General features: G+C 32.8%; 2 protein-coding genes and 2 pseudogenes across 3 annotated transcripts; 3 read left to right on the top strand and 1 right to left on the bottom strand.

Annotated features, from left to right (window-relative positions):
- Window positions 1–514: 514 nt before the first annotated feature.
- On the top strand, window positions 515–1478 carry LOC120155205. 2 transcript variants are annotated; one of them, XM_039166789.1, is made up of 3 exons: window positions 515–736; window positions 863–1015; window positions 1239–1478. In XM_039166789.1, the coding sequence occupies exons 1-2, from the start codon at window positions 731–733 to the stop codon at window positions 1013–1015; spliced, it is 159 nt and encodes a 52-aa protein (XP_039022720.1). In that variant the 5' UTR covers window positions 515–730; the 3' UTR covers window positions 1239–1478. The 2 variants fall into 2 exon arrangements, with proteins under 2 accessions (XP_039022720.1, XP_039022719.1); XM_039166788.1 differs by having other exon boundaries at window positions 517–736; window positions 863–1011.
- Window positions 1479–5377: 3899 nt separating this feature from the next.
- LOC120155266 lies at window positions 5378–8169 on the top strand (annotated as a pseudogene).
- Window positions 8170–9432: 1263 nt separating this feature from the next.
- On the top strand, window positions 9433–19712 carry LOC120155265 (annotated as a pseudogene).
- Window positions 19713–19897: 185 nt separating this feature from the next.
- On the bottom strand, window positions 19898–21645 carry LOC120155353 (60S ribosomal protein L15-1-like). The gene is made up of 4 exons (XM_039166927.1): window positions 21570–21645; window positions 20978–21144; window positions 20386–20583; window positions 19898–20299 (listed from the first exon to the last, which is right to left on the bottom strand). Exons 1-4 carry the CDS (start codon window positions 21571–21573, stop codon window positions 20054–20056), a joined length of 615 nt encoding a protein of 204 aa, XP_039022858.1. The 5' UTR covers window positions 21574–21645; the 3' UTR covers window positions 19898–20053.
- Window positions 21646–25212: the final 3567 nt, after the last annotated feature.

Below are 25212 nucleotides of genomic sequence, written 5' to 3'. Positions count from 1 at the left end.
TGGGACATTCATACAATAAGTCCCTAAACGTTTGAAGATTTTACTGAATTAGTTTGTATTATGATCAAATTGATATAATATGTAAATTTTGAGAATTAGAATTGCTATTGTATCATGTCATATCATCATTTTCATTAAATCAATGATTGAACCTAACAAAGAGTGACCAAAATATAACGTTAGTTATGATTTTGAAAAAATAGTTGAGTGATAAAATAGAACTAAAGTAATAGTTGATTGACTAAATACGTAATTTATCCAAATAAATTTACAAATTTTTTTTTATTAATTTGATATAAATACCATTAATATTTGTTTGAAAAACTCTTAAGTAACGTGCTAAAACCTAAAAACTCGATGGATATTGGATAATAACAATCCAATAAAATGTATTTAAATAATGTATTTTTATAATTTTAAAAAAAAATTAATTATTAATAAATTATTTAAGTGTTGTGTAAGGATTTTTTTTTTAACTTTACACTAAGAAGAAAAAAATAATCTATAGAACCTTTCTGACAGAGTTTGCCAGTTTGGTATCTCTTTAGCATAAGAAAGTTACCACGGACCCCAAATCTCGCAACTGAGAATTACGAACCCAGCAGATCCAGGTTTTTCAAATTAACCCTAAATATTCTCCTCTCTGTTAGTTCCTTCCATTTCTGCGGCCGGTGAGCCAAATCCCCTGCGTTTAGAACCAGAGTTGTACTCAAAGGAAACACCCCCAATAATGTCTGTAAGTCTCCTTTTACGGTTTGATCCAGATCTTGAAGTTTACAATGATGATTCTGTTTTGTTTTTGTTGTTCAAATTTTATATTCAATTGATAGTTAATCTTAGGTTATGATTGCGTGCGGTGCAGTTCAAAACAATGATAGAGGTTGAACCGCCGAGTCCGTTAAGATATATCATCGGAGCAACGGTCATGATGATCGGAGTCGTATTGCCAGTGGGATACATGATGTTCCGTAACAAACGTGTCCCTTCCTCTTCCTCTTATTCCAAACAGACGTAGGTGTGCCTTTACTTAAATGCTACATTTCCATTTCCTTTAAAGAGATTACCATTTTTCCCTTCTCAATTTGAATCACTTGTTGTCCAATTAGATCTAGTGTTAATTGAGGTTCGTTTCTTAATTTCTCAGTTTTGGAGATTTAACAACTTTGGACTTTGTTTGGATAGAAGTGTATTTCATTTACATGACAAATTGGTATTTATGTTTGGTATTGTCATTTCAGGAACAAAGTTTTAATATAGAGATATTGGTTGAAGAGAGATATTTTTTTACACGAAATTGATGGTTTAAATTTGAAGTTGAGGGAAGTGTTGAAAGAAGGCCTCGAATGACCTGCAGATACAAAAATGTCAATGGCTTATAAAACCCTCAGTCCTATTTTGTGTTAGTTGTTTGGGTATTAATTGAAGTTTAAAAGATGAAATGTGTTGTTTTGTTCAAAATATGGATTTTGATTAGGTTGCCAATGTAGCAACGAAATATATCAAATCTATGATATTGGTTGTCTTGCTACTAATTTGAGTTTATGAAAGTCTTCTTATATATATATATATATATATGCATTTGATTAGGTATATATTGTCACTAGCATCCATCATGTAGCTGCATTTCCATTCCGGAACATCTATAGGTTCTTCCTTTCATGTGGCGTGTGATGAAAATGGAATTTTGATAGGGTCTCTGTTGTGTGTTTCATGGACTGGAAAAAAGCTTGCATCTTACGTTTTTCTTTGGTTGGAATTTTGGGTGGATATGCTTAGTTATATGTATATCACTATAAGCATGGTCTGCCGGTGGGATTAACCAAACAAGGACATTTTTTGGCATTACAAATTAGCTTAGAGCCGGTTCTAGAGCTATCTAAAAAATTCCTTTGTTTCCAATTCATTTTCTTGATGTCAAACTTGTTTATGATAAGATGCATTCATTAGAGATTGTTTGAATGATTAAATTGACCCATTATTTGGGAGTATATGTTTCATGTTAAGAGTAGTAGCAATTAGCAAAGAACATGTTCCTTTACTCCACTAGTGTATGTACTGGTCTATCGATAGGACATGCTAGCACCTTTGCAGTGGTTCATTTGAACTGAATTTTTAGATTTACAATTCCTTTACAATGGACGATATATTATTGAAATAGTAGCAAAAGAATATATTCCCTTGATTTACTATTTTCACTAGTGACTAGTTTATGTACTGGTGGTTCATCTGAACCGAACTGTTGTAGATTGACAATGGAGCTATAGATTTTAGCAATAGTAGCAAAAGAATATGTTCCCTTTATCTACTAGTTTATGTATTGGACTATTGGTAGGACATGGTAGCAACTTTGCGGTGGTACCCGAGTTGATGATACATTTGTAGGGAGATCTATTGTGGTTCATTGGAGTTTAATTGCAATGGCACGTGGTAGTGCAATGGTTCCTTGGGCATTTGTGGTTTAGGTGATGGAGTCATTGTTCACTGTGAGATTTAAGAATGATGCTGGTGGAGCATAGGCAAGGGCATGTTTGTGCAGGATCATCAGGGAACATCCATGGGGGAACTATCACTTGTAAAAGAACTAGTTTATGTCTCGGGCATTTATAATTACTAGTAAAAGAGCTAGTTATGTCTCAGGCAATTCTAAGTGCTTGACCGAATCTAGATGAACTTTCTCAGGGTTGGGATAATACACTATCAAATTTTTGGGGTGGCTTCTACAGTGATAAGGTAGTATAGAATTGATAAATAAAATTTCAAATAGATCTAATCAAGTTTCATAGCCAAATCTTCTTATAGCGTTCTATTAATCCTCAATATATTCTCAACTTATCTGTTATCAATAGAACAGTTTGGTAAGGTGTGACCTAGCTTTCCAGAGTGTCTGCACAGCTTACAAACTCCATCTCTAAATTGATCCAGATTCTGGCTTTGTCTCCATTCTCAATGAAGTAGCTAGCAAACAAGGGTAGCCACGAATTTACCCGTACTTCAACTAGAAGATAACTGATGTTCGTAGGGAAATTATTCTGTCATTATATCTCCTAAACATCTTCCACTGCATTGACAATAATATTTGCATCTTGCGGCTAAAGGTATTGTAGAGGGAGGCCCGAAATTTGTATCCGTAATGGTGCTGAAGTGAGTTGGATATCCATGATTGCCATGTAAGAATAAATGACATTCAAGGATTAGTTCCAAGTCTTCCATTTCACCTACAAACTGAGTCCTTTCCCTTAAGAGTGCTATCAAGTCTGTCTTTGTACTGTCCAACCCTAAAATTCTTAGGTACAGAAGATAGGTTATGAGGAATAGTAATGGATCCTTATAGATCCTGTTTTTGACTTCCGGTAAGACCAAATGGCCTTGAATGACGTAAGTTCTTCATTCTTGACAGGCCTATATCATCACATCCAGACCAGTTTGCTTCTCGTCCATTGTATTATCCATTTGTTTTTTAAGGGTGAATGGATTTGTTAGAAAGGATAGAGCTACGGGAATAGGGAGGTGGAAGTTTGTTCATGCTAGGATGCTAGGGAGTAGGCAAGAAGGATTTTTATAGATCTCAGTGGTCGTGGATTTGGGTAAACTATTGCTGTATTCTGAGAGGAACTGAGGAAGGCTAATGGTCCCTTTCTATACAGTTTCACCCCCTAGTTTTTTTTTTTCTTTCATATTGCAAAGCAATTTCCTTCGGTTTTCACCCAATTCATATTGTTATTTTTAAGATTAAAAATATCTAAATTAGTTTCACTTTCAAATATTTTTGTATTGAAATAAATCAATATTTAAAACTAATTTTATTATAAATTAAATACAGATATTAGTTTAAATAAAAATATAAGGCAGCAAAGTTCATTGTTGTTTGATTTATTAATGTAACGTTAATTCCATAGCAATGGAAACAGATTAGCTTATTGAATTCCTTTATTCTTATCTTTTAGTTATACTTAAATTCATCAAAGCCTCATAATTTGTTTTAAAATCCTTTTATTTTTCTCTCCAAATTCTAGACTCCAATAATAGAAGTGGTAATAGTATGCAATGGATGAAATTTATATTTAATGTTTGAGGTAATTATGTCAAGTAAACATGTGATGTACTATTGAGGATGTTGCTTTAGTTATGGTGGGTATTTTTTAGTTTGATTTTAGAAATTTCTTCATTTTAAAAAAATATTTATAATAAATTATATCAAAGATCACTTAATCATTAATAATATAAATAAAAAACGAAATAAGTAATATGTTAAACGAGATGAAAATATAAAGAAAAAATTGATAGAAAAAATTCTTTAGGGACCAAACAGAGAAATTGTCTATAGTGAAGGGACAAAGCATGTATTAAACATTTTGATATTCAATCAAAACTATAAAAAACCACTACAAAGTGGTCATTAAGATTGTTAATTTGTAACGTTTTAGTCTTGCTTGATGACATAATCTATAACTCAATGGTTAACATCTAACTGACCTATTGAACCTTTTTAACAATATTTAAAAGATATTTTTAAATATAAAAATCTAAAATTTTATAATTTATTCTTACACTTATATTATGATTTTAAAAAAAATTAAAATCTAAAAGATTTAAAAACCTGAGTTTTTTTTTCTTTTTTGCAATCATTACTTTTTTGGACTATACAAAATTCAAATTATGATATTTCGGGAAAATAAAAAAAAAGTAACATAAAACTCCAAAAAGGAATTTGTTAAAATTTATTAGAAGAATCAAAGGCCAAACATCTTGTCCAAAATCCAAATCATATCATAAATAAAAATGAATCTATATATATTTATATCCAAATTCATCTTATATTTTAATACTTGTGATGGTTCGGGGTAGATGAGAGAACTGGACGTGCATTTGTCCACATCATTATGTTTATGATTTGATTTTAAGTTTGGATAAGGAATTCTAAGACTTGAGGATATTTAAAAAATTTAAGGGTCTTTTACTTATAATTTCTAAAAATACAATACAAAAATTTTATTTTTTGTATTTTAATTTTAATATTAATAATTATAATTTCTCAACTCTTTTAGAATTTTAGGTAGTTTTTTTTTAGATATATGAAATTTAAATTTAAAATTTTGCATAATTAGATTTTAAAAATATATAAATTATGTTGTACATTTTCTTAATATTTTTATTTTTGCTGACATTATCGTTAAAACTTGATAGATGCCATTTGATAAAAACGACCGGACCCAATTTGAAAAGCTGAAAGGCCGGAGATAGAAGAACGGCGCCAAGCGAGCCACCGTAGAGCATGGAATCATAAACAACTCAAGTCTTGAAATTGAAACTACTACTCCCAAATCGAATATAAAAAAAACAGATTCCGAAGTTGAGTTCAAGGCTTCCAACTCCAAGCATGGCATCCTGTGAAACAGTGAAGTATGGAATCATCGGAGTAGGGATGATGGGGAGAGAGCATCTCATTAATCTTCACCATCTTAGAAGCCAAGGAGTGGTCGTTGTTTGCATAGCTGATCCTCACATCCCCTCTCAGCAACTCGCCTTGGAACTGGCTCAATCCTTTGATTGGCCACTAAGTTGGTTTTGTTCAAGTGCAAATTATTTCTAAATTTTTCTTTCAGATTACAAGATTGTAAGCCTTTGATATAAAGGATAGTGATTTGGGTTGTTTGTATACTTCACATTAAGGTTTTCGGGGCACCAGAGCTACTGGACAGTGGGCTATGTGATGTGGTGGTCGTATCAAGCCCTAATATGACTCATTTTCAGATTCTGATGGATATTTTGACTCATCCTAACCCCATCATGTGCTAGTTGAGAAACCATTGTGTACTACGGTCGCTGACTGCAGAAAGGTCAGTCATTTGTGGGAGTGTCAATGTTTTCCGAATTGAGGTTGGGTTAGGGTTGGGCAAAATTCAACTTGATTTGAAAAAAATTGAATCTTTTGGTTTGATTCTATGTTAAAAGACTTCACTCGATTCGTAATTTCATAAATGACTCTATTCGAAAAACTTGCAAATAAAGTTTGACTTATGAAATAGGATTCAAATAGCTCAAAATATTTTAGTGTTTCTTGGTTGGTTTTTTCAAGTTCGAGTTGAATCCATCAATTCTGCATAATATTTGTATATCACAAATGAAAAAAATTAAAAGATATATATATATATATATGTTTTTATTTGAATCAATTAGTAATATATTGCTGTAAATATTTATAATTCAAACAAACTCGATAACACACTCGACTCGAAAAAAATTCAAATAAGTATGAGTTATAAAATATGACTCGTCAACTCGACTAAATAAAAAAATTTCGACTACACTCGATCGACTACTCACCCCTAATTGGGGGTTGTTTCTATGAACAACCAGAATATGAAGAAATGCTTCAATTTTGTTAGTTTCTAAAATATGACATTGAGGGAGTAAAGAATGCTTAATTTTGATGACTGAAATAGCTTTATTGTTGAGTGCATCAATGGTTGTTTTGAGTTTGGAATCTAGTATATCTTGGTTGCTTATATTTAATGATGTAACGTTAATGGCAGCTTCAAATTTATTTTGTCCTACGATAACAGTTGTTTTATAACTATTCCACATCCTAGGAAAAATGTTTACCTACATGTTTGATGGTTCATCCATGCCTTCACTAGTCCATCCATCTTTTTACCTTTTTAGTAATGCTATAATTTGAATGGTAAAAGATGAACATCAGGGAATTCTACTGAATGAGTGTTGGAAAAGATGAAAAGAAAGATTTTTCTGTTTGAAACTGTAAAAAGTTACTTGCTTCCTGGAGTAAGCCTTTTCACTATTGTTAGCACTGAGTGATTTGTAAAGGTGTCTTTTGCTATAGTCTCAATAATCTCCGGTGCTTTCCTGTTATCGTAAATATATATCTTCTGAATATGATTCTCTTGTGCGATGTTCTTCCTTGTCTAAGTATAGTTTCTCATTCAATTAGGTTGTAAATTCTGCTAGAACAGGCCTGATATGCGGTACAAGTTGGATTGGAATATAGATATATGCCGCCAGTTGCTAAATTGATAGACTTAGTGAAGGACGGAACTCTTGGACAGGTCAAGATGGTGGCCATTCGGGAACATCGATTCCCTTTTCTGGTTAAGGTAAAGCTAACCACTCAACCCTTGCCATCATTTTGGCCAGGTAGTTCATTTACTTTGTTCTCGTAATAGGTTAACAACTGGAACCGGTTCAACGCTTACACGGGAGGGACCTTGGTAGAGAAGTGTTGCCACTTCTTTGATTTGATGAGGCTCTTTGCAGGCGCAAACCCGGTTCGTGTGATGGCTTCTGGTGCCATGGATGTTAATCACAAAGATGAAATATATGATGGAAAGGTCATAGTATGATTTTTTTTTTTGCTTGATATCATGCTCATGTTTCCTGAACTTCAGTTCTTTTTCGTTTTATGCAGGTACCGGACATTATCGACAATGCATATGTTATTATCGAATTTGACAACGGTGCTCGAGGGATGCTCGACCTCTGCATGTTTGCTGACGGGAGTAAAAATGAGCAAGAAATATCCGTTGTTGGTCACACTGGCAAGGTCGTCTTTCTTCTTAAGCTTCTACTACTGGTGTTTGTCATTCTTCCTTTCCAATAGTTAATTACATCAATAGTTAACTTTTAAATGCATTCTCCTAATTTTTTATTTGAACAATGAATGCTGCAACAGGGTGAAGCCTTCGTTCCCGAAAGTTTTTCGTTCGGCTCTAGAACTGACGGTAGAGACGGGTCCAGACACTAAAAGCCGAGGACGAACGAATAAAGTCAGCCGCTCTCTTTTACTAATTCGAACATGTTTTTTTCTCAATCCTGCATGATCAAGTTATAGATTATGGCTAGCCCTCAATTTGATCCAGAACTGCCCTGTTTGTTTGTTTTGTTTCAGGTATGAAGGATTGCATCACGGTTCTAGCTATTGGAGCACCTTAACTTCTTGTCTGCAATTAGAGAAAAGGTGCAAAGGCTCCAGCTGTGGATTTGAATGATGGGTTGATCTCGGTTGCCATGGGAGTCGCAGCACAGCTTTCCATCGAGAAGGGCGGGTTTGTTAGCATCGAGGAAGTCTTGGATTAACATAATTGTTAAGCTTTTATATAACTGTTGTATACTTGCAAAGGATTAATAATCCACATAGTAGTTTTGCAAAAATAATTTCAAATTCACCATAATTTACTTTTTTTTTTTGTTTACTTCACTCATAAGCCAAAAAAAATCATCTTATTTATTAAATTGGTTTTGCAAAATTTGTTTTGGACAAAATCTGTCATTAGTGTTTGTATTATACGCACTTTCTAAATTTTGAATAATGTAATAAGGTTAGATTATAAGGATTTAAAATATCAAATTAAAGAACATATATATCCAATACACGAACTAATACTATAATTTAATTAGGATAAAGTACATAAATAGATCCTCGACTATAGAGTATTATTTTATTGAGTTTTATGACTATTAAAAGTTATAAAGAAGACTCCTGACAATAGGGTATTATTTTGTTGAGTCTTTCGACTAATAAAAGTTACAAAATGATCACTTGATTATTCATATATTTCAAATTCGTTCTATTATGTTAAAAAATTGACAATCATCTAAGCTGGACGTTAATCTGTTGGCTGAGATATGATAAGATCATATTTTAATGATGACTACTGGCATCGTCGTTGCTTTTAAGCACTAACCCGACGATATAATATTTCAAGCACTGATTTAACGGGATAATGTAAATAGGAAATTGTTCCACAAAATACAACTCAAACGATTCTGAGATCATATTCTATCACATCCCAATCAACATGTTACGATCCAAACGACCGCCAATTTTTTTAACGAAAAGGATGATTTAGAATATATAAATAGTCAGATGATCATTTTTAATTTTTTAATTGAGAGACTCAAAAAAGTAGTACCTTATACTAGGGGGACCAATTGTGTACTTTATCCTTTGATTTAATAATTTTATCGTTATTATTTAATTTATGATTAAAATGTAAAATTATTAAATTAGAATATATGAACGAAATCTATAAATTTTTATAATACAAAGATTAATAAAATTAATACAAACTAATAAAAGAAATTAAATTATTTAAACCTACGTTCAAAGAGTGTTGACACAAGTGGTTGAAATTAAAAAAATTGAGTTTGTAAGGCCAAATTTTAATTTCACCGTCGTCACTAATAATAGACAATCTATAAAGTCTTATTTATATTCTAATTTAATTTTAGATATATCATGACCTTGAACCGTTGAACAATTAACTAAACTTTTATGTAACAAAAAAAAAAAAAATATTGAAAGCTACAAAAGGGATCTACTAAATTTTCATTTGCAATTGCACTTTCGGGGTGCGCATGTTAACAAGCCTTACGCACCGTGTTCAATTTAACAACTGCGTCGATGCAGGATAAATATCACAGGCTTTAGCGCCATTTCAAATTTTGAAGTTTTAAGTTTTTGGTGCTTAATCAAAATGGAAGACGAGGTGGGAGAGAGGTCGAACTTCGTGATCGGTCTCATTGAAAACAGAGCTAAAGAGGTAACTTCGTTTGGTTCTCGAGAAAATGCACGGTTAACGGAAAAATATATTTGAAATTCTACAAATGTAATTTTCCTTTTCTTTTTTGTTTCAATTGTTGTACTGGCAGCTTTTATAATTTTTTTTTTGTTTTAAGTGAACTGATTTTAGTGCCTTAGTTTGGCGATATATTGTTTCCACTCGGAATTTGAAAACTAAAATAAGGTCTATTTAAACACTCTTTATTCCGTTCTCTTCAGTTTTTGGTGAAGTAAACATCTCGCCGCTCAAGCTTCATTTCTTCGCTTGAAATATGATAAAACCTGCATTTCTTTTAATTTTTTTTATTTTGAATATTCTTGCCTGGTTAAACGTTTTATATCACAATGGACGGTTAGGCTTTATAAAATAATTATGAGATGGTACTGTTTAATTTTAAGAGAGTAATTAGTTCAAAATAATAGCAAGCACATATGGCCGGTTGACCAAGCCGCTCATCTTTATTCCCCATATTCCCTTAGGTCATGAGTTCTAGACCCTCTAGGAGCACTCCCCTTCCCTTCTTCTCTAGGTAGGATTAGAGTTAGATGATTATCTAGCAGTGAAGTTCATAATGTTTGACTAACTGCAATCTCTGTACAGGTTGGAATGGCTGCCTTCGACTTAAGATCAGCTTCATTGCATCTGTCTCAATACATTGAAACCAGTAGCTTATATCAAAATACAAAACTTTGCGACATTTCTATGATCCCATGGTGATCATTGTTCCTCCGGACAAATTAGCTCCTGAAGGTACGGTGGGAGTATCGGAACTGGTGGATCATCTTTATGCTTCAGTCAAGAAGGTGATATAACTCAACATTTAGAGAGTCCTGATGTTGTTGTGAGAAAATTTGTTTCTGCATGAAATTTACCTGTTAATTTGATGACTTAGATAATATCATGTATGGTTTTGCAGGTTGTAATGGCTCGTGGTTGCTTTGATGACACCAAGGTCGTACGATACATCTCACTCTTCATTAACATGATATATAACAAAGCTGACGGTTGTATATATTTTGTGGGATTTAATTGTGATTAAGTATTCAGGGTGCGATGCTGATTAAGAATCTAGCAGCTAGAGAGCCTTCAACACTTGGTCTAGATACATATTATGTAACATCCCAAAATCAGGGCTAGTGACTAAAATAGAAGTTTTGAAACTTTGAGGTTTGAATTCGAAAGATTAAAAAGTTTAGGGATTAAATTGAGAATATTTTATAAAGGATTGGTTAGTAAATATTTGATGGAATAAGGGGTAAACTGGTCTTTTCATAGGAAATATTTTTATCTTTCCTTTATAAAGGATATTACCACGTGGAAATGGGGGAAAGAAAGAGTAAGAGATATCCAGAGCATTCTTCAGTCTTCTTCTTCCTCTCCACCGTGAGGTCTTGCATAAGTTAAGTATGCTTCTCAAGTGATTTTCCTTTCATATTAAGGTTGGTTTTGATTCTTGGAGTGATAAGAAAGTTAAGGAAAGCTTAAGATTGCTTAAAACTCAAAGAGGATTAAATTATGTAAGATTGAAGGTAAAGCGTTTTTAAAGGAATTATTGAGATAGAGTTAATAAATAAGTTTTGAAGTGAAATTTGACTTGTCAAGGATCTAACTAAGAAATTTGGAGTGTTAGAAATGAATTTGGAACATGTGTTGATTTATTGGCTTGAATCGCTTGATTATTGAATTCAAGCATGTATTGGATATTAGGATGAGTTAAAGTGATCTAAGTTAATTAGAATAAGTGTAGTTAAGCTTAAAGGACTTAAAATAGGTTCTAGCATAAGATATAAGTAAGTTTGGGTGAATTTTCAAGCTAAAAAGATGAATTCTGAGCATGGGGTATCAGTATTGTTCATCCAGTACCGATACTTCCAAGAGAAAATGGTCAAAATTTGAGAGAGAGTATCGATACCATAAGGCAGAAATTTATAAATTGTTCATGGGGTATCGATACCTGGGAAGATAGTATCGATACCAAGGGTATCGATACAATAAGATCAATATCGGTAACATTTTTGAAATAAAGATTTTGAATGCAAAATGAGTATCGATACCCAGGCTTGGTATCGATACCACAGCTAGGGAAGTATTGATATCCTACAGGGGGAGTATCGATACTACTCCAAATAGAAAATGGAATTACAGCTTTACTTTAGTCTAAGAAATTATGGATCGAATCATGATGTTTAGAATTCTAATATTTGTACTAAATGTATCATTGTGTAGATATCAAACGAAAACAAGTATCGGATGAGTCAACGAGATAAGATCGATCAGGAAAGAGTTACAAGTGCTCGAATTGACTAGTGAGGCCAGGTGAGTGCATATTAGATAGTATATGATGTTTAATGGAAATAAGACTTGCGACAAGTTTATTTCCTATAGTATGCATGAATTCGTTAATATGAGCATATATTTGATATGACATATGTGTTTTATTGGTTATTGCCTATGTTGTATGATATACATGAGTACATGTCAGTGTAAATGTGAATGAGTATAAATGATATTTATGATGATATAAGAATCTTTTATAAGATATATGTTATGAACATAAGAGATCATATGAACATGAAATATGTGATTATGAATGAAATGATATGAACTATATGAAAATAAGTAATGTGCTTACATGATCATAAGATATGAGATATGACATGAGATATATGAAAGAAAGTATATGTGATAAGCTAAGTGATATGTGAAAGTGAACCATATGTCTATATGAATATGAGAAATGATATGAAAGAGAATGTCCATGTTATGTGAAATGAGAGCTAGAGGTATAGTTGGCATGCCAAGAGTCAAGGGTTACATAGGTTCTTCGGGACCTATGACATGTCCTTCGGGACATAGTGGTCCTTTGGGACTGGACATAGGTCCTTCGGAACAAATTTCATAGGCCACTCAGTGGAAATTATACAAGTTGTGGTGACAACATAGGTGCACAACCTCAATGTACTCACATATCTTTAGTTCTCACATGTGTACATGGGCTAATAAAGAGATAATATGAATAAATTTGGCATGATTGTGGTTGAGTACTTGAATATGAGTATGTAGGTTACATGTGCATATGTTATATTATCTATGTGAAAATATGTTTGTATGATATTTGAATAAAGAGAGTATAATGAACTTATATGATATGGTATAAGTGATTATATGAAAATGTTGTGAGCTCTATAAGTATATGTATAGGTAATAAGGTGGTTGATTATATGATTGTATGAATAGAATTATGATTGTATTGTAGAAATATACTTTGTATGTGAACTAGTATAATGGAATTATATAAGAATTGAGATAAAACAAATAGTAAATCAACTAGGAAACATGTACATAAATAAGTATAAGAATATATTAGATAAGCTATATAAGAAGGTTTATATGTTTAAATGAAACTATGATCTAAAACTTGTTAAATTCTTAGGTGTTATGAAATATAGTACAAGGATCTAAAAATTATATGAATATCATAGCAATTTGATAATAATATGAAAATATATGTTTATGTGACAAACTATGTGAAAAATGAACTAATAGAATATAAGAAATTAGTATACAAGAGATATAGAATATGCAATGAGAATCTATGGGTAGTATGATAAATAGGAACATATGAAAATAAGAGATAAGATGTGACTTTGTGATAGGAATTATATGATTAGAAATTAGGTAAATAAAATGACTTAAATGATGACAGGAGAATGTGATATAAGATAAATGGTGTAAATATAATTATTATAGGAACATGAAATAGTATACCATCATATATGATACGATGACATATGTGTATGTATGTATTTATTACATGGAAGTGTATATGTGATGGTATGATATCATAGTATGAAACATGCATTCATTGTTAGGAGTTATAGTTTATATTATATATTTTATATGTCTCACTAAGTCGTCGATTTAGTGTGTGAATGTTTCACACGTAGGTTTCGAGAAGATTAAGGAGTAAGGAAGAGAAAGACATGTCAGATTCTCCTTCCAAAAGATCATATTAGAAATGTATTTGAATACATGTATTTGTTACATAGAATGTAGTTGGCATGTAGTTTAGATATTTGAATTGGATATGCTCTGATATTTTTGTAAAAACAATTGATTTTAAATTAATATAAAATATTCGTTTTCTTGAATTATGGATTTAAAATTTAACCAATTTGTAAAAAAAAATGTTTTGAAAAGTCAATGTGACACCTCGGACTCTGATCCGGGTCGGATACGGGTTGGGGTGTTACATACTACCAAGAAAAGAAGCTTGTTCCACTTGCTTAACACAACAAAAACTATTGGAGGGTATGTTGAGAATCAGATAATGACATGTAATCTTGTGAACTGTTGCTTATCTCTCAACTCATTATCATCAGTTTCAGGTTTTCTATTCACTTTTAATCCATCCGTGCACTGTTTCACCACTTTAAAAGTTTCCTTGTGGAGTATTTAAAACTTCTAGTTGATCATGGAAAACGATTTTAGATAGCACCTAATATTTTATTGTTGTATGCAAAAAATATTGAACTTTTCCAGGACTAGACTTCTTCGTGCCAATCTTTTGCAGCCTCTAAAAGATATTGAAACTATCAATACTCGTCTGGATTGTGTGGTTAGTCTTGCCTTTGCTTTCCATCAGATTTCTCTTCTGGAGCATTAACTTTATACCTGCATGAGAAGATTATACTAACTTTCATAGACCTCTCCAATATCTCCCGAGTCTTGAGGATTTTAAACGAGTACCCTATGTACCAGCAATTTTTAAGCACCGTTATGTTCAACTGGAATATTTTTACTGTAGAAGCACTTACAGGTGATGCCAAAATTACTTCCATTGTTCAGTTTTGTTTTCATTATTCTCCACACTTATGATGATGAGATAAAATATGATTACTAAATGTTTTTCAAGTTTAGTCACCAGAACATCATTCTTCAACCTCTTGCTTGTGGTGAATCCTTTTTTAACCATTCAGATCTGCTCGGTAATGGTTCCATCATGTTTTAGGAACAAGTGTGAGCAAGAGCTTAAGCAAATAGGGGATATTTGTTTATTATCCATATTATTTTAGTGTGACACACATTCTGATGCTCACAAGTCACAACTCAGAGACATTGTAATGCTTACTTTCTTAGGGCCTTGTCTGACAAGTTGTTTTCCTCCCTTTGATTGATTGAGTTAATTTCCAGTCGTAGATAATTTCCTGGTTTAGGACATTTTGAAATATATGAAATTAGGATATTCATTTCAGTTTGTAGGATAAAAGATTCATTCATAGTCACCTTTTGAGCTTTAGCCCAACCCTAATGCTTAAATTCATTAAGGCACAATGCCACAACCTACAGACATCTGTTTTGGAACAATACAAAAGATAATCTCTTTTGTGCTTGATTTCCAGGATGAGTTGATGAGCAATGATCAGCTATTCTATGGACTCTCTCAGATCTTGCGAAAGTTCCCAAAGGAGACTGGTAAGTGGAACTTTTATGAGGCGGAATAGCCCCCAAAAATAAAGATTAATCAAACTATTAGAAGTTTGTAGATTTTATGACTACAATCTAAAATCTGACCTGTTCATACTCTTCATTCAGATAGGGTACTTTGTCATTTCTGCTTCAAGCCAAAGAAAATAACAAATGAAGTCTTAGGTATGGACAATGCTAAGAAGAGCCAAAATTGATATCAAGCATCGTTCTTCTGAAAACTGATTAGATGTCTTGCCGTTGCTGTCCAAGGTAAATATTCTTCTCCCTTTCACCAGTGGGCTCTTGCTGGAATTCTGGAACTTCTTTTGATACTGGTGGCAATGATAAAAACTTTAGGTGCTTAACGATGCACGGTGTTTTCTCCTTGCAAATGTTTACAAGGCATTAGAAAGAGGTATGTGGCTCATTGCCCTAAACTGACAACTTAGAAACCTTGCCTGATAATATTGTTCATTCATATGTTTTTCCATGTGTTCTCCAGATGCTAATTAGCCAAAAGAAGAATGGAAAAAATATTTCATGTTCATTAAAAAGGCAACTCAGGACTAGAGCAAGGGTCACGTGTTGATTGTGGATTCCCCTCAAAACTTAAGAACTTAACATTGGGATTGTTTGATAACATAAATTACAGTTTTTTCATTCTTGAGAATGTATGATAACTTGTCATATGCTATACATGATTCAGTTATTGATTAATGTTTGCTGCACCAGTTGCTCAAAAATTTGTTTTTACACCAGTGTAAGTAAAATCCAAAAAAGGTTTTATCAGATTTAAAAGGTACATTGAGCGTCTCTTGGATATGCCATAATAGATCTGAACTTGCCCTAGATCGACTTCCAGATCATAATTTCTCTAGTGAATAACTAAAAAAATATATAGATAGATAGATAGATAGACAAAAGAAAGAAATTAATTATAAGCATCTCTCATAGGTTCATGAATTTACTTGACTGCTGGCGATTTTTCTTATTGGTATCTGGTAAATCCCATACTCAACAGTTAAAAAGAACTATATAAGCATAAAATGAAGCTACTAATTCCTGGAAGCTTTATCCTTTTAGAATTGGAGAGGTGATTAACGAAGATGTGCTTCACGCACGTGTTCCTTTTGTTGCTCGCACACAGCAGTGTTTTGCTGTCAAGGCTGGAATTGATGGACTATTAGATATTGCACAGAGATCCTTTTGTGTTCTTATAAAAAAAAAAGAGATCCTTTTGTGATACCAGCGAAGGTTACCCCCTCCTCTTCTCCATATCTAATTCCGTTCTGTGTTTTATTTTTGTCATTCCAAGACGGCTATTCTTACTATTTCATTTTGACTTTACAGCTAGACATAACCTTGCAAACAAGTAAATACAAGCTGTCCAAATCTGAAAATCCCATTTAACAATTGACAGGGTTTTTACTTTAGCATTCCACATAAAGACATTCAGGGCAAGCTTCCTATCACTTCACGTATTGATGTAAATGAGAATTTCCTATCATCTCAGACTTTAGTATGCTTGTGATGGAAAATCAGGTTGTGAAGCATGGGAACAATGTACATTGCTCAACTTTGGAACTTGCTTCTGTAAGTATTGTTTAAGGATGCCATAGTTGTGGTTTGATCTTAGTTCATGGTCTGATATAATTTTCTCACTTATCCCCCCAAAAAGAAAAGAGCATATACCGGTGTTGGCGAGCGTATATTCATTGGAAACAATTATTGGGTTGATTGATTAGTCTATATCAGAACAAAACCTGGGCACCAATTGATTTTGTTGCTATGTAGCCAAATTTTGTTTGTCGATATCAGCATGCTACTGTTTTTAACAGTTTTACTTTTATCAGCTTGTCTGGGTATTAAAAAATGCTTTGATTACTCGATGTAAATTGCATAATTTGCAGTTGAATGTCAGAAACAAATCTGCGGCTGCTGAGTGCTATGTTAGAACAGAAATTTGCTTGGAAGGTTTGTAGTTGACTCATGACTGCTTATTTTCAATGTCACTGACACGTTCTACTTGTCCATTTGTATCTTATCATGTGAATTCTTCTGAAACTTGGTTTTGTAAATGTCTAGTTGTCTACCTTAACTGAATTAAAAATGCCGGAATTGTGTGGCAAGAAAGGTTCTTTTTATCCTAATAATTACAGAAGGTTGCCTGTGAGGATCGAGCATGCAATCAAACTTTTGAAAGGCATATTCAGTCTTCCTGAATAGATTCCCCCCCCCCCCCAAATTTCCTAACTAAAGACTGCTGAAGCTTATGCTGTTAACATACTATCTTTTCAAATTTTGATTCACATATGGTACCTTCTCTATATGTTATGAAGGTTTAATTGTTTCATTCATTACTTATGTTAACTTTATGTGATTTGCAGCCCTAGTTGATGCCATAAGGGAGGACATCTCTCTGTTCGCACTTATTGCTGAAGTACTGTGCCTCTTAGATATGATTGTTAATTCATTTGCGCATGCAATATCAACCAAGCCTTTTGACCGATATATTAGGCCAGGATTTACTGGTATTTTATTTTCCAATTCCTAATATGTATTCTTTTCATGTTCCAGGTTTGATTAGGGTAAATTTAATTGTTATTAGTTGCTCGCAGATAATAACCCTCTAGCAATTGACGCTGGAAGACACCCCATTCTAGAAAGCATACACACTGATTTTGTGGTATATTCTTTTGTACAGTAATTGAGAAGTAATTTTACTGCTTTCATGAGATTCTTTATTGAAGTTGGATAGCACTGCTATCATATATTAATGATTGAACTGTCTGTGCCATGGAGTTTTCTTAAAGATCTTTGATACCATTAAGATATTTTAAAATGCTTTTGGTTGCAGCCCAACATCATCTTCCTTTCTGAAGCATCAAATATGGTTATTGTAATGGGACCAAACATGTAAGAAATTTTCTAGGAAACTGCATCTCGTTAAGATTCAAGTCATTGTAAATATCCTTTTTGTTTTGCTTTAATAAAGCCCTTGCTATCTATTAGTTTAAGATTTAGACTATCAATTTTCTCCAACCAGGAGTGGAAAGAGCTCTTATCTTCAACAAGTGTGTCTCAGTTATTCTAACTCAGATTGGCTGCTATGTTCCAGCCCACTTTGCAACAATTAGAGTAGTTGATCGTATATTTACAAGGATGGGATCAATGGATAATCTTGAATCAAACTCTAGTACGGTACAATATCTGAACTTCACAATTGCAAATATTAAGCCATATTTTCATACCACCATCTTACTTCCACTATTGACGATAACAAAGATATATGTTTATCTCAAGTGTTTAATAGCAACTGCACTGTTTCTTCCGTTATAACTTCAATATTCACTTAACATGCTGATAAATTGTTACTATTTTCATTTTTAGTCCTTACAATGTCATATCTAAACAAGCACAAAATACTTCTATCTTTCTAGTCCATTCCGTACCATTTTATTTTATAACTTTTATTTGAAATTTTTTCGAGTCGAGTCTATGAGATTCGAGTCAAGTCGAATTTTTCAAATTTTTGTTTAAATTTAGTTGTAAACATTTATAATGTTATGGTACTATTTGATTCTAATTTATGTAATTTTCCGCGACCATATAAGATATACGTACATACATATTATATGCAAAGTTAAGAGACTTGACTAAACTTCAAAACCAATTCACTAATTATTAAAAATTGAGTTAATCGAATTCTATTTTATAACTCGATCCGAATTTGAAATTTTTACGACTTAAATCAAGTTTATGAAATTACGGGTCAAAACAAATTAAGTTTTTTAACATCAAGCTGAAAAAAATCAGTTTTCTTTAAGTTAAATTGTGTTTTCTTACCCTACATCTAGTTTGTTTGCGGTGATACAGTTTATGACAGAGATGAAGAAACTGCCTTCATCATGCAGAATATCGCCCAAAGGTAAGAATCTTCAGATGTCATTAACATCTTGGTATATGCAACGCACTGAAAATTATATGTGCTTTATGATATAGGAGTTTGATTGTTATGGATGAACTTGGGAGGGCTACTTCTTCTTCTGATGGTTTGGCAATAGCAAGGAGCTGCTGTGAACATCTGCTATCCCTCAACGCACTTTTCCTTAGTTTTTGTGTAGCAAATGACCAAACTTGCACCAATCAACATCTTTCTTGGGCCATCTTATTTAGGTATACTATATTTGCCCTAAAATAATGTTTTTGATGATTCGAACTCTGATTTTTACCCAGTTTCAACTCAATGATGGACCGAGACATGTAGCAAGCTATGTCTTCGACTAGCAGAAGTAGCGGGACTACCAAGTTCAGTGATTGATACCGCTAGAAGCATAACTTCAAGGATTACAGAGAAGGTAATTTCAGTCAAAGTAGAAACATGAAAACCTTGTTTATTTTGTGCTATGCTTCCAGTTTCGTTACAGTTAACAGAATTTCTAAATCACTATGCTTTAGTTTTAGTGTCTATGAGACTGTTAATTCGGCATTGTAATAAGGTCTAATGTCCAGGAAGTGAACCGGATGGAAGTGAACGGCCTGAATTATAATCAAATAAAGTCGGCATAACATGTTGCTCATCAACTAATATGCTTAAAGTATTCTAATCAAAACGAGGACTCTTTCCGCCAGGCATTGCAACTTCTGAAAGAGGGGCTATATTGATGGTAAAGTCTAAAGCTTACTTTTCACCCCTATTGCTCTTATTCTAAATAAGAAAGAAGATGAAATTGTAATTGTCACAAAACGAATCAGCGACAAGCCAATATGAAATCAGAAGGTATTAAAGTGAAAATAAGGGCCCTAGATATGCATATGACGTAATGATAGTAGTTGTTCTGAAAAGCAAGTAGCAACAACTTAAGAGATTCATAGAATCTCAAACAAAAACAAATTGCATGTAATATTCAAAGACTCAAAATCTTTAGAACTTAGAAAATTTTGTAACTCAACATGACGACTTCTAAAACCAAGGGAAGCAGGAAAACGTCCAGGAACACACTAACTCAGCGGTAGCGACGAAGGGAAAGAGTGTTGTTTCTCTTCCAGGTTGCCCTGCGAGAAGGACGGTTCTTGTGGTGCAGATGACCCTTGCCGTGCAGACCCCTGTTTTTCTTTCCAGCAGATGTGAGTCCTCGAAGTTCTCTGTGCTTGTGAACTGGATTGCATATCCAATTAATTCTTGGGTCATTGCGGATGGCATTGTGTGCAACATCCACCAAGATAACCTCAAAGTACTTGTAAGTAGAATCCTGAAGGATAGAATCGGAAAGAAATTAGAGCCAAGCCATTTTGTTGCTTTGTGGCAAAACAGAAACATATAGCAAGCCCTACATACCTCATTGATCCAGTACGAGTTAACCACCCTGAGACCTCCCAATTTTCGACCAGCACGCTCCTCTGCAACGGAACGCTTGCTGCGCTGGAACTTCAATTGGGTGACACCCTGGTTTGTGGGCTTACCGTACACAATACCCTTGGGAACAGGCCTCTTGCGGCCACCCCTCCTAACACGGACACGGTAAACCACATAACCCTGGACAAAGAATGCACAAAATTTCCGTAAGCAATCATTTGAAAAGAAAGTACATACAAGCATACAATCGAATCGATTTAATACGAACACAAAAGGGAACCAAGGGTATACAATCACTATCTGTTTAGTCCAGTAGGTCTCAGAAGCTCACATATAAATAATATACCATTTCATTAAAACACCTAGAAATAACAAATGTCTTTTGCAAGCGACCAATTGTTTGACGCAAACTAAGTGATCTAAAGAATTCCTTGATTAAGTGGAGGATAATTGCTTGACCTCAGCAAAAATCAAGTTTTAAAGCTAGCATTCTCGATATGTTATTTAGAACGGAATAAAAGATGCAAGCAACTAACTAATACAAGCCATCAGAAAATGTTGAATTGGACATTACTTGTTTGGCCTTGTAACCCAATCTGCGTGCCTTGTCGGGACGAGTAGGATGGTTGACCCTAACAATTGCCGGATGCTGGCGGTATTCCCAGCACCTCACCCTCTGTAAAAACCTCATCACATCGGACTGCTTCTTCCTCCATAGCTCCGAGACGTACTTATAAGCCCCTACATTTTATCATTTACATAAGTAAAAGCCCGCACTTTAATCCAAAGAAACAGTAATGCAAGGTAAAGACTTTAAAGAAATTGTAAATACAATTGCTTTGCACTGCAACGATAAAATGTTTCAGCATAACAGTGACATAAGGAAAAAACATAAAAATCTGGAGAAAAAACGAACATATCAAAAATACCAAAACGAAACAATAGCTACCAGCTCAAAAATGAAAATCACAAAAGGTTCAACTTATTGAAAAATTATATATATAATATATATATATATATATTATATAAGATTAGAATCAATCCCTTAATGGAGATGTGAAAGTAGTTAAGTGAAACACGTGAGAAAAATACTTGAGAGGAAAGTACAGAGAAAATATGCAGCCAGAACCAGTAAAAATTGATAGAGAGTGAGCTTGAAGGAGTACCCATTGGCGAGCTGAGCAGAGCGGCTAGGATTTCGCTTGTGCAGGAGAATAGAGTTGATGGATACTAGGGTTTCGGGTAAAATAATAATCTATTATAAAGAACGAGCTTTATTGGATACCCTAAACTGGGCCGTCCATTTTGTTATTATTCTAGTCTTGGGAGACTTAAATAAAATGCGAGCCTTTCAAAGTAAATTAGACAAACAATTTGTCAAATAGTTTCTTCTATATAATCAGTTAATTTAATAGAATAAAATATTAGATATTTTAAATAAGATTGGAAGTAAGATTGGAAGTTCAAATTTTAATTATTAATAATGAAACAGGATTTAGAACACCTTCCTAATAAATCTGTATAATATTCTATCTAAATTAGTTGATTTGGCCTGAAATTTACACTACTCTAAATTAGACATTTTAAATATATATATTTATGAAATATGTCTAATAATAATTTTAATATCAACAGTAAATTGTTATCAACAACCCGCTAATTTAATAGAATAAAATATTAGATATTTTAAATAAGATTGAAAGTTCAAATTTTAATTATTAAAATGAAACAGGATTTAGAAGAACACCTTTATAATAAATCTGTATAATCTAATCTAAATTAGTTAATCTGACCTGGAATTTACCCTACTCTAAATTAGACACATATCATCTTCGTTTATTGATTTAACAGTCTAAATAAAAGTTAAATTCATACCACAAATCTAATATTTAATATTATTATTTCTTAAAATTTTAAAACTCGAATGACATCTATATATATATATCATTCCAACTTGAATTAAGATTGAATAAAAAAACTATTTATTTAAAAGAAAGAACACATTATGATAATACTTAATGAGAAAACATCAACTTTCAAATCATTGAGGATTGCAAAATACGAATAAAAACAATTGTATTATTTTCTCCACAAATCTCTCCATTAGGCGTAATAGCAGCATATTGGTGCAAAGGCGCAAAAGTATGCGATAGCTCTTCGAGAGCGAGCAAACGCTGCTCGAGTAACAAACAGTCCTACATCTTCTAAATTCTATGTTTACTATAGCTGCCGTGGTTCCTCTTCCCGCTCAGCTGATGGTGGCGGCGATGACTCGTACCTTGACGGCTTCATTTTGAAATGTCTATCATCATCACTGGACTCATACTCTACAGCATTGCCACTACTGCTCTTCCTCCCACCGCCACTAGTAGCAGAAACTGCCTTGGCAGAGACCGAACGTCTTGTAATCGTATCCATTGGAGGATGGTTTGTGATGGCCAGAAGATGCCGGTGCATCAGAAGATATCTTCCGTTTCTTCATGCTAATTTCTTCTTCTGGAAAGCTAATGCGAGAAAACACGCTTGCCTTTGACTTCTTATCCATTCCTGATGTAGAAGTCGTGGACGTTAATTTGGGTGCTGGTTCAGGTGCATGCTTGGAAGACTCAGAGCGAAGATGGTGATGGTGATGGCGATAACGACCGTGATCATGATCATCATAGTTTCGATCATAATCACACTCAAGGTCATGATGCTGGTCAGATTTCCTCTTTGAAGGACGGGGAGGTGTTTGCTTCGTCCCGTAAGGAACGTTCGGTGTGGTCCTCTCTGATCGGTGCCATGATGCTTGCGGCGATGATCTCCGCCCGACATTTGTGGAATAGGCTTCTGCAACAAACAAACATAATTGAAATGATACATCATCAACGGGTCATCTAATTTCTCATGTCGCTAACAAGAAATACAAGGCTTAAACTGTGCAACTCTGACCAACTCTATATGGTTATCGTTTTTCAGTGTAAACTACCATAAAAATTTTCGACTGAAAAACCAAGAAAATGGAGAAACTTCAAAGTAGGCCTGAGCTAAAACAGCCGGTCAGAATAGAAAGTTCCAAGTTTTATACACTTCCTGAATTCTCAATATCAATAATGGAACCATGTGTTCATAACCAAAAATAAAAGCATAAAAGCTATAAAAAAAAAAGGCGATCGAAACAACCAGTGAATCCCAATTATGAAACTTAATGACACTAAAAAAATAAAATCTTATATTCCTACGTTACAAGCCGGTGCATCCTAGACAAGATTGCTGACAATCATGTAGCATACCTCCTCGCATGACAAACAAGAATAAAACAAAGCTAGGGGAAAAAATAACGCATACCGATTTTGACTTCAATGACGAAACATCGGCACTGCTGCTCCTTCCCTAACAAATTCCTTATCTCACAACTCTTTGCTACCGGGGACGGAACTATGGGCCCTGGCCCACAATTGTTTTGGGATTAACTCCTTCTGGTCCCTTTTTTAAAGTTAGATAAATTGAGCCTTAACTTATTTTTGTTTAATACGTTACAGTTCCTCTTAGTTTTAAAGTTAACTAAATTGAGCCTTACTCCTAATTTTTATTTACATACCTTTTAGTCTTACTTATTTCAAGATTAGATAATTTAGAGTCTCTTCTCATTTTTTATATCGATGACTCAACAATATGCCATAATTTTGTTAGTAAAAGTATAATTAAAAAGGATTAGTTAAGAACTTATATAACTTGAGTTTAACCCTACTTCATTAGGGATTTTAATTTAATTTATAACATATAAATGATTAATAAATTAAATATTTATAGAATTATTGATTACATTTATTATAATTTTATCATGAAAATTAAATATTTTAAACAAAATTTATGTTGATTTTCTACTACTCAAATTCCATCAAGTAAAATTAATTGATTACTAATTTTACATCCTTTTCAAAAGACTAAAAATAACTGCTAAATTTTCACATAATTTTTTATTTGTTACAAAATCTTTTAATAAAATAAATATTAAATAATTATATTTTTTTTTTCAAAACTTTGTCTTATTGTACGATAGTGTATTTTATTATATCACAATCTTTTTTAAATACTTTATATTCACATAAATTTTAATAAACTAATCATTCATATTATATAAACTTTGATACATGTCTTATTTATATTATATCCATCTTATTTTGTATGAGACATGAACCACTTATTCAATTTAAAACATTTTAAAATTTACACTTTGATAAATGAAAATAGACGGTGAATATTTAATAATATGTATGAATAGATATTCACATAAAAAAATAAAAAGATAAATCTTAACTGTCTATTTTCACAATTATCTTAAAAACACATAAAACTTAAAAAAAAATTATATTGTGTAGATAAGTCTTAACCAAAATTTTGTATAATTTCATGTTTTAGTTTTAAAATTATAAAAATTTTAATTTATTAATATATTTGTACCATAATGTGTTTTGTAGTATAATATCATACTTTAGTATATTAGAAATTTTATTTCTTAGTAATAGTTATTAATTATAATAACCGTGAACTATATAAATATTATATATTTCACTACCTATTACGTAATTTGACACACAAAAAATGACCGGACATATAAATGAATGGTAAATTGTAATAAATTTGCATTTTATGTTTAAAATCAATAAAATTAAAACTAAAGTTAAAAAATCATTAAAATTAAATTACGAGGACAAAACCCAATACAGTTCAAATTTAACTATAAGATAAAAAGAGGGTTATCATTCAAAAACAAGAGTTACATTTCTTTCCAAAAAGCAAAGAGTGATAAGTTTAATTAAAAAAAGG

This window comes from Hibiscus syriacus, unplaced genomic scaffold (genome assembly GCF_006381635.1).
Source record: "Hibiscus syriacus cultivar Baekdansim isolate YM2019G1 unplaced genomic scaffold, ASM638163v2 tig00111166_pilon, whole genome shotgun sequence".
Lineage (NCBI taxonomy): Eukaryota > Viridiplantae > Streptophyta > Magnoliopsida > Malvales > Malvaceae > Hibiscus > Hibiscus syriacus.
This window is presented reverse-complemented; position numbering and strand designations above follow the sequence as displayed.

Excerpts from the sequence above, each read along its gene's own strand:
- LOC120155353 (XM_039166927.1), bottom strand. Across the intron at positions 20,584-20,977 it reads TGGGTTACAAGGCCAAACAA|GGTTATGTGGTTTACCGTGT; the intron begins GTAATGTCCAAT and ends TTCTTTGTCCAG. Across the intron at positions 20,300-20,385 it reads ACTCGTACTGGATCAATGAG|GATTCTACTTACAAGTACTT; the intron begins GTATGTAGGGCT and ends TCTATCCTTCAG.